Here is a 21089-nt window from a genome sequence, read left to right on the forward strand (position 1 = left end):
CCAAACATCCACGTTTCAGGTTTTTGTGTAGTAGCCTACAAACTGGGTTCGGTCACGTGGTACTCCACAAAGCAAAAAGATGCGCACTTCCGATAAGCTGCATAAAGAGCAGTTCTTGAGGCGAACCCCATGGAATGGATACCCAGGACGCTTTTTCCGCTCTGGAAGACCTCATAGGGATCTTGTTACCACTATCTTAAAGAAAGGGAATTTCCAGGAATCGCCATTCTTACGGAATTTCACATACTAATGAAGAACCAGAAGTCTTTCTGGTTCGCAGTTTGTGGACCACACACAAAACCACAGATCTGCTACCTCAAGGTATCCAGTATCACCTATCACTTGCAATCACCTATTGGTATAACAGATCGCCATCTACCTCAAAGGTTTTTTTGGGAAAAATAAACTATCTAATATGTCCAGTCCGGCGAAAAACGCTTTCATAAAAGGAGTGCACAACATTTCAGGCTGACAAATTAATCTGGATATATGTAGCTAATATCTCCTACTGCAGTCAACACAGTGAGCAAAAATTTAATTTAACTTACCAAGGAAAAGATTGACTTTCACCATAAGTCTCAACGTCACCTCACTCAACATTTGTTCCCAAAAGTGGCACCGATGATCGCCGATCCCGGCTGCGCACTCATATAACTGTCATCGCTAAGAATCTGTTTTACCTGACAAAATGGTGGTTATTTTCATTCATATGAGTTGAGGGACTTGTTTTGAGTCCGAGGATGGCGATAGCCTGGGGTTCATCCCGGATATTTTGATCTTGGTGGCAGATGGACTGAATGAGCTGTTAGAGTATTCCACTAGACTTCAAGAGGTACACACACTTTTGGAACCCTACACCGTATCCCACACCTTACTGGGAGGTCTTACGCAATAATAAGATACATTTTCATCATTATACACTTACATACACTTACATTATACACTTACGCCTAGTAAAGTGAACACATTAGGTTCCGAGACAGAATATTTATTGCATAACGCCTCTGAGAGGCGCCTTCGCGGAAGCTTCTCTCTTTATAAGATGAAAAGATTCTGGGTTATACCAAACACTTTCTTGACCGTCGTCCCAACAGAAAGTGGGTCTCTGATACGCTCCTTGAGCCCAGTCGTGCCAAATCCTTTCTTTCTACACCAATCTTAATAGTATGCCTGCAGATACTTCGGTTTACACTACCCACTTTGGCTATACATCCCTAAACGACATTTCCCTCCGGGTTTCATCCAGAGCAGCTTACGTGAACTTGAATCGCCAATGTCGTAGGCGTGACATCTGGTCATCTGTCAAGGGTCGAGCTTACAATACCACATTGCGTCCCATTTTGTTATATGAGTAAAAAACCTGACCTCTGCGTGCTGGGAATCCTGGAAACTTTCAGTTTTTGACCTCAGTGTCTTAAGAATATCGCTTTATTGCTGATTGCAGATTTAAGTGAGACGTTTGTAACATTCTGAGGAAACCATTATTGTCCGGTAGATACCGGGTGACAACAGCAGTTTTGAACCAGTGATCTTGCCTGGGAGGCTTGTTTAGAGCGAGCATTGTGATATGTGCCCAACTTATGGTAGCCAAGAAAACAAACATGAATAGACATAACTATCCATTTCGTACACTGGTGGTGTTATTTTTGTAGAGGGGAACTGAAACTCCGTACGGAATCCACCCTCAATAGCCGTGACATTACTATCCACCTGATATTTTCGAAACTAGCCGCAGCCAGTCCCTCAGTTGGCAAACATTCTTGAAGACACACGTAATTGATAAATACCTTACTGTTCTGCAGTAAGTCAGTGGAAGCATTTCAGAATGATAGGTATTTTTGTTACTCATCTAGAGAAGCTACGAAGTCAGGGAACCTGCCAATCATTTTTGTCGCCCTGCATTTGCTTTCCTTAGGTTTACACACAATGGTTGAACAGGACGGAGACCGATAATTCATGGAATGATCCGCTCATTCAACTGGCTGGATTCGAACGAGTCAAACTAGATGTTGGGGAATACAAACAATTGAAATTCACATTGATCCCGTCGGAGCACTTGGCAGTCTGGTCTCTTTCGGAGAACACGATGATACCTGGTCGGGGTGTTCTACAAATTTCCATCGGCGGACAACAGCCGAATCAACGTATCTCAGTCGGATCAAACGTATTGTCCGCTTCACTAGAAATCCTCTAATATCCATTTTGAGATTCTCTTGAACTCCAGTAACGAACGAGTTTTTTTGAATGTCCATAACTCTTCGCTCATTGCATAATCATAGTAGATGTCCTCCATGCAAATCTATTTCTCGTCGCTTTGCTTTTAAATACGGTTTTCTGTTATCAAGCTTTGTTCTTGAGAGTCAAACACATCAAGATTCACTGCGCTATTATTTCGTCCATCACTGTTTCTGAAATTTATATATTTTCACTAACACCCGTTAAGCTACATCCAACTTGTCCTCCCAGAAAATACTTTTATAATTTGGATTGACGAAGACTAGAATTTCGTCGGTCTTCAAGGGACAATCTTCGAATTTTTTGGCAGAGTAGTATGAATCACCGACGTGCGTTTGATCCAAGGCCCTTAAAATTGTCTGAATTGTACTTTTTGGTGCAATGGATACCTTGTCTGAACCTCGGAATCCCAACTCAGAGTGGCGTAGACAGAGAGGGGGCCAACCCTTGACTCGGCAGAGAAGTATGAAGGAGATCACGAAACGCTTGGGTTGTAGCAGTACTACTCGCCTTCCAGGATAGGGACTGCGTGATTCTCATTGCGCTTGTTTGGTGACACTGCAAGATATGGTTGCCAACTGATGTCAGTGGCGTTCTTGTCGTCAGTTTCTATCCAGATTGCCTGAGTGAATGTCTGGAGGTGTAGACACCTCGGAATGATTGTGATAAGCTAGCACTAAGTCCCTTCCCTGTCCACCTTTACTCTTTTCTTTACAATAAGGCTTCCAAATAAATCATGGTTGTACGGCAGTGAAGCACCGGTGTTGAGCACTGATATCATGCTGTCGATGATGATGATGTCTCAAGCAGCTTAATAAGGATCTTTACGGTATACCACTCCAGTGCATCAGTTAATTTGATGCTAAGGTCTATCGTTTGGAAGTTGCTTGAACCTTTGCACGCAGTCACTGTTCTTTGGGATAACTACTTCTTTCTTCTGTCGACCTAAGTAATCACGATAGTATTCGCTTGTTCTAATTAATTTGACACTCCTCCCCGACAGTGAAATGTTTAAAGTTCATCATTGTTAGAAATTCAAAACCGTGGTTTCTTTGCTTCCGCTGATCGAACCTTATAGAAATCAATTTACCGCTAAGAATGAACCCCCATGTCAATTTTGAAATCGATCCATTCTCTAACAGATTACTGTCCTATTAACTCAGTGGTCTATTTGATAAGTCAACTAGGCTGCAGTAACTGCTGGATTGTTCCCTACTTTCTCTGCAATGCAAAACGACTGTTCGAAACTACTTATCTGTTTATCCTTCTGTTGTTACCTTAAGGGAGTTTCACCTTTGTCTTGATACTGAACACTTGGAAATGAGGTGGTGAAATCGTGGCCGCGTTTACTTGCGCGGTGGCGGATATCAATTAAGCACTGGATGGTTAAGTAAATCCTCTATTTGGAGGACAATTTGGCCGCTGAGATAAACATGTTCGAGAAAAAAGCGACAGACGTGTTCGATGACTTTAAGCTCGGGGATGCATGAATGCTATTTTTCTTCATTCATCTCACAAGAAATATGGGACGTTCCTCCCAGTTAACATCCAGCCTCACCAGGTAGCACTATTCACTTGACACAAGGTCCACAGTTATAGTCGTATAGCTTGGGACTAATCAAAAAGTAGTCGTTCCGAAACGCAAAAAGGTCTGTGAATTCACTACCTCCCGAAAAGATGACTTGTCAATCAATTCTAAACGATTGTCGGTTGATAGGATAACATTACCTACTTCGATTGATTTATACCAAATCACCGCTGTGAATATAAGTCTAGAATGGCACCAGTACAAAATCAATAGCTTAGTAGTAGATAACAGATTAAAATCCAACGCGCAACTATTCATATTTGATAAAACAGTGAATATGGAAGTACCTGATTTCAGTAGCTGATAGCCATATATAAATTTGTGCATCGTGTAAGACTGCTTATTTCGTGGCAAGAACATTTGAGATACTGCCCGTCCGAAGTGATATTACCGGGCACGTCAAAATGCATGGTGAACTCTACGACACTTCCCCGGCGAATATGGTGCAGTTGTCTCTCCAAACTGGGCTGAGAAATCCTTTTAATGTTACCCAAAAGAGAATTCCTTAAAAGCTTAAAGTATTCGTCTCCCGTGTCGCCTTTGTGCTATGCACAAGAACATATGAGCGGTTCGCATAGTAGAACCCAAACACAACCACCAACCCTCCCCTACGCACTGATGACGTCACCTCGATTGTTGATGAAGCGTTTGCAACCAAATTGCCCAGCTCAGAGAACAAGGCAACCACCAGCTACGCTACCTGAGCTACCGACATTCTCCTCTATAGAAAACCCAAATGAGTCTCCGTACTGAGACCACCACAACCACCAGCATTAAAGCGATTTGTTGTGTTAGCCCGTGTGCCCAAATTTGCTAGGAGTTTTGACCACTCGAGCACAACCAAGCGTTTTGTTAGGTTTTTCACGATCCTTGTGCCAGACCTAACAGGTACCAGGCCTGTGACCGATTTGAAGTGGTTATTTGCTAGTCAGGATGTGTCCACAACCTGCCCTACAACAATGTATCAGCATATCCCCACAAGAGGAAGGAATGATTACCAAGGAGGACGTCAATGCAAATGATATACAAGAATAATGCTCATTTTCAGTCGATTTATCTGTTGGAGTTGCAGAAAACTCAATGTTTGTGGTTTACTTAACAGGGGCTTAGTGATTGCTCATTTGCTCCCATGGTAACATTTCTTAATCGAAGCAGCATATCCCCGTTGGAGGCACTGACGTTCAGATAGTCTGTCTATCATGTTTTGTTTATATCCTTCAAACCAAGCATGCCATTGACCGATCCGAAGCATCTAGGCGACATTATGGTTAAATTCATCGGCTTTACTCAGCGAAACCGTTTTGTTGCACTCTCATGAGTGCAGAACTGGTTCTAGTTACCCCAGATGAATGGCATTAACACCGCTCAAATACCATATGAACGCATTACAGGATTTGCTCAAGGATGCCACTTTCCGCCAACTGTCAAATTAGCTCACACACTCACTACACTCAGACTAACCACCCCCTGATTGAGCTCATCTCTACAGCCACCGGGCGGGGAAAGAACCAGTCACCAAATTTAGTGGAGCTATAGGGTCACACACTACTCGAATATCCAGCCAAACACTTTTTCGAATACATGCATAAAAGATTGACTGTCATGCAACTAACTCACGGTTGGGATGTCATACTTAGCCAACCAAACCAGTTAAACGGTCGATTGAATGTGTAAATAGTTGATGGAACTACTTGGCATCCAATGAGGCGACATAATACAGTCACATTCAGCCAACCCACTCAGTGTGTCCAGTGGGAGCTACAAGTCTCAGGAGCCGGGAAAATAGAAAAGTGTTTCGCAGAAACTATAGATTTTTTCGATGATGAGATGTTTTGGAAATCATAAGTCCAGGCTGATTGCGTAAACACGTTGCCTACAAAAAGTCTGGTGAGACGTAAGAGCAAGCCTACCTAAAAGAGGGTCTCACGTCAGTGCGAGTGCGCAGACTTATTTGTGACTTCAATTTCAAGGATAGAACACCAACTCACACCAGAAGCATGTTGGTGCACTCAATCTCTTGTCGCTATGTTGTGGAATACATTGGACGGATTATTAGATGATTAGCCCAAAAAATGAGCGAACCCAATCCACTTTTGTTAGCTACTGAAACTAGGAGAACGATGAGCGACCCAATCGTACAGAATCTATCAGGCACGGCGCACAATACGGCAACTAGCCAGCGTCCACGTTGATTGAAGATGCTTGCTAATCAACTTAAATCGGTAGAGCACCGTTCCATTGCATGGGCCGAAGCTATAGACATCCGATATCACGACCCGATTCTTTGTTGTCCAAAACGTCTTGTTCATGTGTTTGACCTAGTATGGTTCATATTTTCTTCCCGTACATGTACATCCGGTGCTGGACACAACCGTTGCGGAGCTTGCATTGGCAACCTCGGGTGATTCTATTGGTAACTTGCACTAAATGTCCTCTGGCAGCTGGCCAGTACTGTTTCTTCCACTCTTTTTGTCCACTCTCATAAATGACTTTTTCATTTCACTATTTAAATTTCGCAAGTAGTTCATATTTTTGGTAAACGTGGCTTCGACGCTCCCTAAAAAACGCATGCAGAACCACCTGTCTTTCCGTGTAAGTCGTCCGTGGTTGTGTCCATATTTAACTCCGATTCTTATGACATACATGTGTGCCTTCTGGACACATTTTGCCGAGTTTTCATGAACATCAAAACTATCTGCTTTCTTCTGAGACCATTCAATTTAGTGCTGAAAGTGCAGACCCAGATACACCCACACGAAATACTCATAGTCCTACGCACTAAAAACCAACCGGCGTCAAAAACAACACAGTAATATGGAGTTGAATAGTGTGGACTTACTTTTTAGGCCTCTATGACGTCACCAGGAGCACCTTGGCAGTCTGTTTGGTGGAATTTCCTGCAAAATCTGACCCATTCCTATAGCCTAAGAGTTATTGGGTCTAGCAGATCCAGTATATCGAAACTGCTGTGAGCGTGTGCATGAGGATTGAGACCTGGTGTTCTACCGTCCTTGTCCTCTGGCCATTCCAGTTTTCTAATGCTAAGTAGACCAGAAGTTTTCGTCGTTGATGAATAGCATTTTGTGGGTCAGTGCAGGAATTTGAAAGTTCAACTTAGATGCTTGGTGATTTCCACCGCCCCCACCATCAGCTGCTATGGTGTGAACCGCGGTGTTCGTCTTGAACCTTCTACATTCTCCAGGTCTGTCCTATGTCAGGTGTCTAAAACATGTACCACCATCGCTGAGTTCTTGGCCAGCGCTTGTTTGTGATCCACATTCCTTGGTGGTTTGCTTATCCTTCTCTTATGCTCGCCAATTCTGGATGTTTGTCCTTTTAGAAACTTCGGTGAATTGTTATTTTCAATTTTATTCACAGTCTCTATTCCTTTAAACGGCCAAAATAGAGAGAATTATCTATAGGATCCCTTTGTGGTAAACGAAGGGCAAGTGTATCTCATATGGGCATGAATATCTTGTCGATCGCAGTCGGTTTTAAAGTGTAAGCCGTAAGGTGTAGTGAGGTTGTAACAATGCATAAAGCCTTTCAAGTGATGTGCCTAATCAGTTCGTTGGGTGATAGAAGCTTTTTGTGTCCCGGCACGAGCCAAGTCACCGAGTGACAATCACTTCGGCTGTTTGACATGGCCTCTGACCTTTGACTCACAAACCCTGTGACCCATATAACTGGGTGTTTAGATGACAGAATTTGCTGGCCTAAACGACCGACTAGAATCCAGACATTAACGGATTGATCAATCGAGCTCTTTGTGTCAAATTAACATATTCCTCCGTGTGTCGGAGGACATTCGATAGAGCCGAGAGGATTACTAATAGGTCATTTACTCCATGCTAGTGTCGATGGAAAAACACGCAAAGAATTTGAGACTGCCGTGGCCAAAAAACAGATCCCAATCGTCTTAGTGGATAGGACGGCATTTATGAGGCAAGGCTGCTGAATTTTCTGCCAAAGAGGATACTTAGACCATAGGTTAGCAAAACTTTGTGTTCTATAATGGAAAACTTCAACTTTTATTTTCAGTGATTCATATTATGGCTCCTTGTCTATGGATTTATGAATAGGCTGCTTTCTACGGTCTAATAGTGCTGTGTTTGTCCAGATAGTCTGGATTAATCATTCGTGACGGATTACAGATTGGCCGATTGGTCTAATTTCTGTTTTAATGTCTGAATTTAATGAAACGCGCGAAACATGAAGGTACGTTTTGTCCACTCAGTGAGACCGAGCCTCATACACGGATAACGCTGACCTTATATCACCAGAACTATTGGAATAAACCGGTTTTTCTTCTGATTACAGGATGTAGTAATCAAAACGAATTTAGCCACAAATTAAACCACTTCTCTATCTGTCCTTCCTTTTGTAGGAATTCAATCCAAGTCTTACCATCCTTGCTTCACATTTAGGGTCACATCCTCACAGGTTTACATACTCGGTGGAAATTGAGGCTTTTTGTCATAATACAAACTACATTCCAATCAGCGCTCGGTAATGGATGGTTGGGTATGCAAGATAGTATACAAGTAGAACTTTTTTCCAGTCACCCAAGGATAAACCTTTTGAGTATGCACTGATCGTCTTTATTGACCGGAACGAAAATTTCTAATAATAGACCACTGATTCAACTCGCTGGATTCGAACACGTATACTGGTATAACCGGACGAACTAGAAATCCAGAATTCAGCACAGCAAAACAAATATCACGTATGCATTCGAAGTTACTTTCACGTACAGCATGTGGAATATTAAAACAAAAGAATAGTGAATAGAGCAATAAATAAAGTTTCAGTTATCTTCATCATAAGATCATACTGAACCCCGGAGAATACAAACAACTGAAATTCACCTTAAATCCCTCTGAGTATTTGGCTGTTTGGTCAGTTTCGGAAAATACGATGGTGCCAGGCCAAGGCGCTTCACTGATATGCGCTGGTGGACAACAGCCGAAGCAGCGTGTTTGTTATTCCGCTTAATACAAATAAGATGAAAACATTCTTGAAGTTTCCTTTGTGAGTGCGCGAAACTTAACAAACAGTTTGGGCTTTGCCTGTGCATGTATATTGTTGTTTTGCGTGTGCATATCCCGTACTTAGCAAACAAACTTAACTGTACTCATCTTCCTGTTTGTCAATTACACCATTTCATCTATTTAACGTTGCGCTTTTTGGCTATTTCCTTTAATTGATCAAATCACTATTGGTCTCAAAATTTTACGGTAGAGACATCTCCTTACTCCTTATCTAGTGGTCATAAAAACGCTGTCACAGAACTCAACAAAATAAACATACCAGTTTCAGGTCGTGGTTCACGCACAACTTCACCTGGCTTGAACGGTTATACTAAGGCGCAATCAGATGTTAGATTTGAAATACTTCGTGGAATCGCCAAATGCGGTGTCTCATTGGTGCCTCTAGGGTTCGAACGATCTTCTTTTTCTTCCATATAATCTGCCAAGTCATGAAAAATTCAAAGCATTCTCATGAAGGTTTTCAGTGAATTGTCTTGTTCTTGCAAACCTACCAAACAGCTGGGTTCAAAAATAAAAATTTGAATGGATTGCTTCTTACTTTGTGAGATGACCTTTCAAGAATCCAAGGGCCACAAGCGGTTAGACAGAAAGGGCAGTGAGTTTCCTGGAATGTCGAGCAACTGGTTCGCGCCACTTGCATACTAATGAAGAGAAAAAGGCCTTCGCTGCGCAGTTAATCATTAGAAAACGCTAACTAAACAGTTACAGACTATTGGGTAGGGAAGCAAAACTCTCAAATGCATCCTGGTTACAAAAACTGAATATCCATCGTCCCCTTGAACGCGTCCTCATGAACTTTCCTAGATATTCATTGACTGTTGCTCAAATGCAGGCAAATGCAACACCACAAACTCCGTAATCGATCTTACTTCTCGAGAGACGCGAAGCGGATTTACGAGAAAACATACTACTCGCACGCCCCCATCAGTAGTATCCACCGTTACATTACGACTGTATTTTTTAAGGAGAATTTGAAGAGTAGGATGTTGGGATATCCTGTTGCTTTGTGTGAAGAATAGGTTATTGACAACAATATTCTGGATATAGTTGAATCAAAGGTGCCAAAACTTACCTCAAGCAGGTTTTCCGAACACAGGTTTTGGTCTGGGATTTCCGTATATATAGTGATGCCTATATCCTCTATTAATCCCAAAATCAGTGAACGAAGAGCTCCAGTTTGTGGTATATTTAATTAATAACGTCCTTCAAAGTTGGAACACAGGTTGCTGGCACCATAGATCATGATTTTGTTTCCGTGCAAAAAGTAGTGATCGCAACTTTCGATTGATTACATTGCTTGGTGGTGTGAATCTGTAACACCTCACCAATGTGGTCAATACTGAACATATTTTCGTGGTTGGGCATTTACTACGATCACTCTTGAAACGAAAGCTTATTGAGACGGGTCAAAGTCGTGTTCTCTATGGGGCAGTCGGTCTGCTGAACAACGAAAAAGTGTCATGTAACATAGATTGCTGATGCAATGCCAAAGTTCGTCCGACTTTGTTCGGCTCATTTCATCTGCATTGTTAGGCTTTTTAGATTCAAAACTGTTTTTCGTAGGATAAATCAATAGCTTTTCGAGATGGCATCTTGCGCACAACTGAGCGTCAAACCAGAATTGTACCGTTATCGTACAATCCACTTTTGGTTTGCTGGTGAATGCCCAGTGTCAGCCGGTCAGTTGTTGTCCCTCGTTTGTGAGTGCAAATAAACCAGCAAAGGGAACCGGTTTGCGGTCTCAGCTGCGAATCCGGTACCAGTGTCTGGTGACGCGATCAGTACAACCCAGGTTATCCCCTGACTGACCCATTGCGGGACAATTCTCAATGGACAATTTCACTGCCGGATAGTTTATTTTGCATCTCATAAAAACTGTCCTGAACTTGGCTAAACAAAAGAATAACACACCATAATAATCACCACGAATGCGATTCGCCACGTAAGCGATTCTCAGATACTCATGTTTCCATATTTTATGGGTAGACACAAGAAGAAGATCAAGCTGGTACTCTGCGGGTGTCCGTTTTACATGTCAAGTAATGTGTTGTAAAGATCTGTTGGAGATATGAACACTGTTGTGACTAAAAATGGCAGGCAGTTATTCTTGACATTCGTGGTACGCTTGTTCTTGCCTCAAACGAATTATCTGGTTAGCTGTTGTACTTGATAGATGGTAGTGCAACTTTGTATCGGTCCCTTGGCTTCCTACTCCGCTCATTATGGTATACCAAAAGGCACGGTAGCTCTACTGTACACAGCCGTTTATGGAGACAAAGGATAATTATTACAACTGTATTTATAGGGTAGTCACAGAGTGTTCCACAAAGTCGTTCTAGAAGCACCATTAGGGGGCAATAAGCATCCAGTCAAGGATGCTCGGCCCGGATTGGCTGGCATTCTGACCAATCAGGGCACGCCCTCGTTTGGCCCGTGTCCTGCACGTGACACATCCGTCCAAATGATGTAATGTTCGGTTATTAGGGACGGCTGGCCACCGAACACCTCTTCTTGAGAAGGCTGTTCAACGGACTGCTGCTTTGAACTCCATTGTGACGATTCATGGAGGTTCTGTCGCATGTTGGCCCGTCCCTGGGGTTGCCAGCATGCTGATCTGGGATACGGTACCCTCCACTTGGGAGGTATGTCACGGCTGTCCGGTGTCTCATGCGACGTGGTCCCCTCACCGAGCCACAGTCTGTTGCCTGAAGTTGGTTCATATGACGCGGCTGTGCTGATGATCTTACGTGTGCCTCGTGTTTGATCTGGTCCATCATGCGTCCACCGTGGAGAGCATTCCCCATATCTTCGGATCAGTGGCTGGTCTCTGTGTGACTGTTGTGGCGTCTTTTCTGTTCGGCCTCTCTTCCTTGACTTTCCGGATAGCAGTAGAACGATTCACCTGAACCTGCGACTGTAAACTGAAGGGTTCAGACCGCGAGTGAAACGTCGCGGGCTGCTGGCAGGGTTCATCAAATTGGACTAACGCCCGAGGCTGAATAGTCACTGTGTCGCGTATGTTCCATCTGTTCTCCGGTTTGGCTGTAACTGTAGCGACCACAAAACCGTCAGGATGTGTTCTCGTGAACGTATCGGGGCCATCTGCAGTTGTTTCGTCACAAACGGCATTGAGGGGTTCATCCAACTGTTGAAGCTCAATAATCCAATCCAGGCCCAAGTGATCAAGGCCTGTATAGTTCATGAGGTAGCAAGTACCACTGAATTGAATCCCTTTGAGCATTTCGGAACAGTTCAGCTTCCCGGTCAGTTTGAGGCTTCCACCAGATGCATTACGAACGATGCACTTTGTGGGTTCCACTGGTGGCCTTCCAATTTCGTTCCAGGTTCGTTTTGAAATCAGAGTGAGGTCAGAACCTGTATCCAGTTGGAGAGTAACTGGTGTGCCATTGATACATAATGTGACAAATTTACGTCGACCAGGTGATTTCATCCTGAATGTGGCGGTCACAGCCTCTGCCTGCGTCCTTTTGTCGGGTCGGTGTTTGCGCGAGCTCCTGAAGTCGTCTCTGCAGCATTCTTCTTTGTGACCCTTTCGACTGCACTTACTGCACCTGTGGGTCCGGTAGGGACAGTGGCGTGAATAGTGCCATTCTTCACAAAACCAACAGGGTGTGGGCGGTTTTCTTGGAGTTCGTTTTGAACTTGACTTCCTTTTGGAAGTTACTTTGCATACCATATCAGGCTGAGAGAATTTGGAATGTCCAATCATTGCAGCATCGGCCTTGAGATTGATAAGATGCTGGCATTCGGTGGTAAGTTTCTGAAGCGTCAACACTGGATCCTGTTCAATTCGATTCAGTAGCCGGGTCCGAATATCTGCATCGTGTGGTGATTGAAGACCAGCCACAAAGATGAGACACTTGAATTGATCCTCGGTCATGGAGCTGAGCTGAAAGCGCTCGCATTCTCTGTTGACCACACCGGCATATGTGATGAAATCCTCAGTATCCCTTTTGGTAATCTTGAGACACTGATAACGAATATTGAACAAGGAACTTTGCTCACCGAATATTTGGGCCAGAATTTTGACAGCATCTGCGAAACCAAGGTCACGAGGGAGTTTGGGGAGAATGAAATTTGTGAACCGATCGTGTTCAGCTGTCCCCAGTTTCCGCAGCAACAGACGAACTTTCCACGCATCATCAAACTGAGCAAAGTCGTAAAATTCCACAACGTATTCTGAATTCATCAAAACGAAGCCAATTAAACAAAGCATGTTATTTGAACTTGGTTTTCTTGGCTGACTAATAACCATATGGGACCAAACAGAAACTCCCGGTGAATTTTGGCAAATTCAAAAGTACATGTTTGAAAAAACGTGAGCCAAATAAAGGTTTATGTGTCACGGGTTATCTTGAATTATGTCATTGCTGAACAAGTTTGTGGAAGTAAACTATTCGTCTGCAAACTTAACGTCAAACGTCGTGCAAATGCTCTTAAAGAGCAGATTTGCGGAAAACGGCCGAATACCGATGGCCCCTGCGATGGATAATAGTTAGAATCGTATCACTCTTGATGAGGCTTAATGTGGTCTTTCTCGGTCGTACATCGTATCATCTCACAACCCCACGTGGGGATATGAATTAGCGCAGGCGGGAACTGATGGTAGAATTCGGTTGGTTGTCTTTCAAATGAAACTTTGTAGTGGGAGTGGAGCTGAAACTCAGGCACAAAATTGGCGCTTATGTACATCACGTGAACTGACCTATTTAGTTTTGGGGTAAATGACTCAGCGACTGTCTTCCTTTAATGACAGTTTGTTGTAGACACACCCTGTATCAACTGGATGTCGTTTAGTCCTCAGCTTCGTAATGCTGCCTTTAATGCTGCCCCGAATATCTCCTCCACGTAAACAGGTGTTCTGAACGTTTCACTTCCTTCTGTCGGTTGTCGGAAAGACATTCTAATTGACCCGTCAGTCAACCATTCAGTTGTTGTTGTAAAGAGACAATGCAGTTTATTTCCAGGCAATAAATGGCATAATTTTGCGTTTCAATAAAGATCATTGGCAAAATCTAACTGGTTTTATGGGATATAATTTCAGAATGTGTGAACTGAAGAGATAGCAGTCTTTATTGGGCCGTACACGAAGAATGGGTTCAAGCTTTCGAATAAAGTTTGATTGGTTTCGGCTTTGCAGCGTAGTTATCACCACCACCTTCAGTTACACTTGTGCAGGGAACACAAAATGGCCTGTATTTTTGGTTAAACTGCTAGTGCCACAGCGCTGGCTGAGTATCAAGGGCTCTGGCTGGGATGCACGCCCTTAATTTGCCTTGAGAAATCTCGGAAGCCGTCATTGTTTAGGAGATTCCCGTTGTTCAAAAGGGTCTGTTTTTGATGTCTTTGGAAGTGGTCTTACTTATTATTGCATAAGCCTCTCCGAGATATAGCAGGAGTCAGCGTGAGCGACATAAAGGAGATCGCATCGATTGCGGCTGAGTCTGCACTCCAGCTGAGATCACTAATCCACCAAAGCCTTCAAAAATTTTTGGTAAGATTGGCTCCATGTGTAGAACCATGTCGTGTTGCGTATGCCTATGATTTTCTCTCTCCATTAGGCTGTCTAATTAGTGAAGCTTACAGAAGTTCACAGTGTACTTGTCACAAGCCCTTTGAAGTTTTCTCTGCACAACAAAAAAGATCACCTTTGGTTTATTTCAAAAATGCAGAAAAATATACGCGTTGTTTTTGAATATTTTTGAGTTTACTGAGGGAAAATTGATCTTCTGATTTGATTAACAGAGAAACTCCTAACATTTTATTCCCGGAAGACGCTTGTCCTGGTATGCAGCCATATTTTAGTTCGGTCTTCAAAGTAAGGCGAGGGATTTTTTCCACTCGTACCAAATATAGAGTAATTGGGATTGTCTAGCTCCATGCACAAAAACCGTACAGCGATAATACTTTTGTTACTTTAATAGAATGCCCTGATTTTGTTGTCCCTTTTCAACACACCAGTGAGAAACTCTCCTTTGTTGGGTGACTGCATACTTCAGTCCTGCTCCCATGGATTGAAAAAAAATTTCCTCCCGAATTTGTTGAAAATAATGCAGGTAGGTTCGCCCCTGAATTGTTTTGTTGAGAGCAACAATCTCCCAGATAACCGCAGTAGCGGCTATGAGAAACACTACAGATGGCATTAAAAGTTCATCAAGTGGCAAAATACAACAGATGTTGTCGAAAACATTCTTACAGGCACGTGTTTTGCTAATAAAACGTTATAATTGTTCTCAAAAGTTACTGAGTTCAGTAGTTTAACGTAATGTTTTGGACCACTGATGAAAAAATTCCCCGTAAAACGCAGGCAAGTAGGACCTATAAGCTAATCCAATTCTGGCTTTGTGTATACAAACTCCAGTTAGTTTACCCGCTTTCAGAAAACTGTAGTGTTGATAACTGAACTCTGTCGGTGATCTTTTCATAAGTATGCCGATGCTAAATAAATTTAACAGATGGGACCGCGCAGAACCCATTATTATTGTTGTTATTGTTGTTGATTTTTCAGCCAGTTGCATTGGCCAATCAGGATAGTGCATTTCCGAGTTTGTCAAATAAAATTGCCTTTATCATGTATTGGTTTCGCGAAACTGACGAAAAATGCTGTCCATCCAAACACTTTTTTTCATTCCGTTAGTGACGGGTGCCATGTGGACATTTTCTAATAATGACTGCATTGAAAATTGCACACATGCTACTCAAGTAAGTTATCCAAACTTATGACAACATTTGGTGATAAGGCAACGATTATTTTCTGTATTGCTGGTAAGAACGGTACATCTGCATTTAAAACATTGAACCTCTAAGTTATTTGGCGGCAGTGGATAATATGAAGGGAGTTTTTTAAAATAAGCTATTGCAAATTTGGACATGTCGTGTTTAATTTAATAGTGTACTCTTTGCAATCAGCTTATTATCCGAAACACGTGAAATGTGGCTCGATCCAAAAGCGGAAAATTAGTCCAAAGAGTCTTGGGCGATGATCCGGAAAGTGAAAGATATCAGAGTGCTTTCGGGTGGTCCTGCTAGTGTAACGCCGTGAATAAATTTCACCAGCCGTTGGAAACAGGATTTGTTTGAACATTTTTCCACCAACCGACCTTGCAGAATACGGTGGTCCTCAGTTATTCCTCCTTTGGAATATCCACGTTCTCGTGTAGCCTTTTGTTGTGGTTCACGTTGTTCGTCTAACATTTCCTATTACAGTGTTTCGGCATATTGATTTATATTTGAGTCATCGAAATCTGGACCTAACACAAGCAGTAAACATGACTAGCTGTATTAAGACAACAATGTAAAAGATCCCTCTTCAGGAGGTGCCTGCAAATTTCCTAAAAAAAATAGTCTAGTTGCAATCCCCGCTATAAGATGTTTCTCCTGCTGTTCGTTATCCAACCTAACCACCATCTCCATGCTCCGCTTTTGTGTTGAAAAGGCTCGTCTGTAGCCTTATGACTTGGATTACGGATAAACGTAAAAATCGATCATCCACCTTAAAAAGATATCCGTATTTCATTGGATTTCGGAACGGTAATCGGAACCTATTGATCTCAGAATAACCGCTGATTTGGTCGTTTAGGGCTGTTCACTAAACAGTGAGAACGCTGCTAAGATAGTAAGCTTTTTCCCATAGTTCTTTGAGGGGCTGTGCTTTGGTGTCCCAGAGGTCGATGCGATTGGCCGTAATGGTGGTTGTAGTTCTAGGTGAATACAGTCCACATAGGAGCTTTTGACCATCCACTAGAGACGTTTGCGGACACCATCTCAGTTTCGGCGGGGCATACTTTTAGACTGTTAGCCGTAGTGCATGAAATCTGCATTGGGTTGGATAGCCAACCTGTCACAACACGCTCGAGCAATATGATGAACAGAAGAATGCCACTTCCAAAGTTGTTCTGAAGAAACGGTGAAACTAACTGGGATTAGAGTACACAACACAAATTTTAGCGGACCCATATCAACGCCAGATTTAGCCCATCAAAACCAAACTAGTATGCAAATGAGGTTAGTTATCAAGAATTGTTAATGATTTTGGGTAGTATGTCGATGCGTTACCATATTAAGTACTTTAACTGAATGACCCGTGAGGACCAGAAAACTAAGTAAAAAGTCTTAAGCCTATTTCAGTCATTGCAAGCCTAATTACTTTGATTGGGGTGTGCGGCATCCGAAAATTAAGCATTCATGAGGGACCTGTTTGAGAGAAACCTATCTATTATAAAGTAGATTTCAGTTCACTGCGTTGTGATCAACCCCCTGAAGGCGTCAGAATTACTCCGACTCGAGCATATGAAAGTATGATAAAGGTTTTCAAGCAGTTCTAAGTGTAAATATTGACAAACAAGGTTACAAAATTGTTTCCGGAAACTTTTGACTTATTATGCATGGTCGTTTACCGCCATCAGACCACACATACTGATATATTCTTATATGTGCTTCTTCCAGAGCTCCAGTGATTACTCAACTCCTACGGATCACGTTATTTCAAAGCGATCTATTTCGTTCGACGAATGCATAGTCATGTGCTCCAGTACGTCCCCTAAAGTTTGTTTACCATCCCATTCGTGTTTAAAACTCTGTAGCCTAAAATCTCGGAATACCTTAACGGATGGCAAACACTACAGAAATTTAAGATGCTAAAAATTATCCTTGATAGAGCAGGTGATCCATCAACACAGTTTGTCTGGATATTGACTAGATTGCAAAATAAGGGTAGACAATTTTGAGAAATCAGCGAGGTTTTAAAGCTTCGTCTCTCGAAGCTCGATAAGATAATTATAATGTCAGTTTATAATAAAGACAGTCTAGTTAGATTCTCATCAATATGTTCTAATGTGTCTGGTAAGATAAGGGGAAAGTAGTACAAGCCCGCAAGAGGTTTGTCCCGACAAGATATGAACTATTATAGTTTTATCTAACGGCTACACTTAAATATCAACAAAAATATCGACATTGCAGGTAGTATTAAACGACCGAGCACATCGGCGCGTGCTCTATCGTGAAAAAACTAAGTAACTGTCTAAAATAATGCTTTGTTGAAATTATGGTATCTCAAACAGACCGGTCACGTTAGTTTTACAATCCCTTCTTTGTTCAGTTTCACGTCACTCTCGTTTTGAACAGTCGTCCTCCTGTCCTGGCGCAATTATTCATGTGAATCCACACCAAAGGGGGGGGGAAGCATTGGACTCGAGTTTCGCTCTTGTTAGAGCTCATCAGCAGTGCATATCCAATGGCCGTGTCGGGGTTTGAAATCCGGACACCTGACATGCGAGGCGAACGTGTTACCACCATTCCACCAGCACACGTTGGACGCATCTGAATTCTCACATCTGAACGGGCGAACGTGATCGCACTTGAGCGATGTGATTAGTATGCCTGACACATCATCGATACGACGACCCAGTAACTGTCCTGGTTGTGACGATCGACTGGCCCGCTTGTCAGGACTTCCCAGTCAGGTAGCGCCACAGAGGCTTGAAACCCGCAACCCCCCCCACATGCATATACGCTTTTCATCCTGTGATATGCATTTGGTCCCTTCTTTATCATTAAACCTTTTATCCTAAACCTCCAGAGTCACGTGACACACATTACTTATTCCTCAGTAAATTTTCGCGAGTTTGTTAAATGGAACGTTTGTGTGATAAATAAACCCCGAAGAGTTTTTGGTCTATCATCTCAATTGGTCTATATCGAAAAATATAACGTTTTATTTCGTTAAAATAAGCAGTTGCTAGCCAGTTTTTCTTGATAATGCACAAAATTTTATACCACGTTCAATCCACGTTCAATTAATTATTGGTAAATCATATAATCATGTTCAGCTCATTAGTTGACGTTTCTTTACTGACGTCCACGAGCCATGTTCAGAAACAAACGGCCTGAGAAGACAGACGGTGGTACAAAACAATACAAAATTACAGCAGTGGTGCACATCAACCTGATGGCGGATATATATCCATGATCAGGCTAGTATGTCAAAAAGATTACTTTGCAATCTCAATTCCCTTGACAAATTTTCCTCTTTCTGAAGAAATTTCCTGTATACGTTTTTGTATAAACACCTAAATGATCAAAAGATGTTTTCAACTGCCTACTGTGAGTTATTGCTTCCTCACCAGACTCAAGCGGAAAGTTATGTTTCTTAGAAGTCAGTAAGTATGCTTTCAAAATTCTTAGACAAAGTGGCCAGGGGACCGCGTCAATCGGATAATTTATCTGTAAACAGGGTAAAGAAGCCGCGGGCAGTCTACGAGTTCCCAGAATGCTTATGAGTAGAATCCCGCTCTGAAAGTGCATCATTTTTACCACTTCTACCTATACCGCTTTGCACTGACTGCATTTATTGCTCCAAGGTCCTCTATTAACAAATTGGGTTCAGCCCTTCACACATCAAGACAACGGCAGACCACACAGACGGATTTTGTACGGCTAGTTTACCACTGATATTCATTCGAGCAAAAAGTTGAATCCTAATTATTCGTTGATCGGCTCTCATTGTGGGTACTCCCTGAAACAACGTTTCTTGCTATCCACGCTTTATCGCCACCGTCAAAAACTGTTTAGAAAAAAACAGTTAGGAAAGATTTCACGCTACAATCTTCCGTACTTTTAAACTAGAAACTCCACAGGATATTCAGAATCTACATGAACGAGTTGGCTATTGTTTGCCATCGGGTGCGTAGACGAGTGAAATTACCGAACCCGCTTCAAATAGCGTTGGAAAGCAGACGGGAATACTGAGGTCAGATCAGACTAAACTGGAAGATGCAATTTGAGGATCCTGTTTTCAGGTGTGCAAGATAGATCGAATGAGTGGGGTGGCAAAGACAGGGTACGAGAGAGTTGTCAGAGTCAACTATTGGATAGCCAGTAAACCCCAAAACTGAGTCCCCTAGACTAGGCTGCCAAACGCCTGTCCAACGGTCTTTCGATTCACTTGATCCCCCGGGGATTTTCCAATCCACTGAAATTGACGGTGTGGAAGGAGTAAGTCAGGTCCGCGAAGTCAGCTGTTTCCAAGTTTATCGTTCAATAGCCCGGATGCTTTTAACGAAGCTTCACATGATGAATTAGGCAGACGTCAAAGTGCCGAGGAAGGATTTGGAAAACTGCTAAAAGATAGTGAGAAAAGTAATAAGTTCCTCTGGCTTCTCGAGTTGATGGCAACTAGACTGATTTGACTACACAGCACTTCGATTTCCCCTAACGATACCTCATTACGCTTGCTATTGGACGGTCATTTGGAGCAGATACAGAATTCTCAAACCAAATAGTAACTGTGTATCTACCAGCTAATACAGAATCCATGTAAGCCACATAAAACTTGCTGATTTACTGGAAAACATCTTGGCGGAAGCACGGGTTAAGGACTAGTTAGTCAATCGTCTTCACTACTTGCGAGTACCTGAAATAAACGAGCAAACTGGGATCAGCGCTGGGTTCCCAAATGAACTGGACATTTAGATTTCTGGATTCACCACGACTCAATAAATGGGTCTCGGACGAAACAAATAATAAATTAGACTTGCTATTGAGCGCTTTGTTTTCCCAAATTTTCCGAAACCAAGGACGAGACGTAAGGTGCACCGTTAGCATCCCCATAATGGAATCCGTTCGTTAGTGACCAAATTGCTTCAAGCCCCGCGGAATTTACCGCTAAGCTAATGTGAGAATGAGGGCATACCCATTATGGACGAGATACTTGTGACATAGCTGAATACTTCTCGTCCGAAATTTCAACGGTAGTAATTTCTAAGAAAGTTGACGGTCATTCGTGTTACTCATAGACGGAGATGACTCTGGATCTACTTTACAGGAGAGTAATTCAGTTAGTCTTGTACCATAGTAAATTCAGATGTGCCTTAAAGTGTTTGTCAGCTCCATTTGGCCTGGGTTTTTACTTTGAAGAAGTTCGTGAGTGGATGAGCCAATTCACTATGTAGAACCCAATTTGATGATTTGGATGCAGTGACTTTAGATGATCAGATCATGAGAGTGAAAGTATTTTCTTATTCTAAAGGTAGATTCGTATTGCAAAATACTTAGGGATAATTGAGAAGCCATCGTTTTAGAAGGGTAAGGTTGGCGACCGGTGGTTTTGTTGAAAGACTTCTGTATTTCCAAATCTATTCCATAAGTAGGGTCTAGCACACGCCCCGCCATTTCCTAAACTTTAACTATCACCTGCT

At 42.5% G+C, this 21089-nt stretch overlaps 2 protein-coding genes across 2 annotated transcripts in view; one reads left to right on the plus strand and one right to left on the minus strand.

Annotated features, from left to right (window-relative positions):
* T265_00237 (hypothetical protein) overlaps positions 1–2454 on the plus strand; it is a gene marked incomplete at both ends in the record, with an annotated part of 29058 nt that extends 26604 nt beyond the window's left edge. The window contains one exon of the mRNA XM_009163945.1: positions 1916–2454. Within this exon, the coding sequence (XP_009162209.1) occupies positions 1916–2194 (279 nt within the window). The remainder of the gene's footprint in view (positions 1–1915) is intronic.
* Positions 2455–15852: 13398 nt separating this feature from the next.
* T265_00238 (hypothetical protein) lies at positions 15853–16089 on the minus strand (the record flags this gene model as incomplete). Its single annotated transcript, XM_009163946.1, has 1 exon — positions 15853–16089. One exon carries the CDS (start codon positions 16087–16089, stop codon positions 15853–15855), a length of 237 nt encoding a protein of 78 aa, XP_009162210.1.
* Positions 16090–21089: the final 5000 nt, after the last annotated feature.

Source organism: Opisthorchis viverrini (assembly GCF_000715545.1).
Source record: "Opisthorchis viverrini unplaced genomic scaffold opera_v5_2, whole genome shotgun sequence".
Classification (NCBI taxonomy): domain Eukaryota; kingdom Metazoa; phylum Platyhelminthes; class Trematoda; order Opisthorchiida; family Opisthorchiidae; genus Opisthorchis; species Opisthorchis viverrini.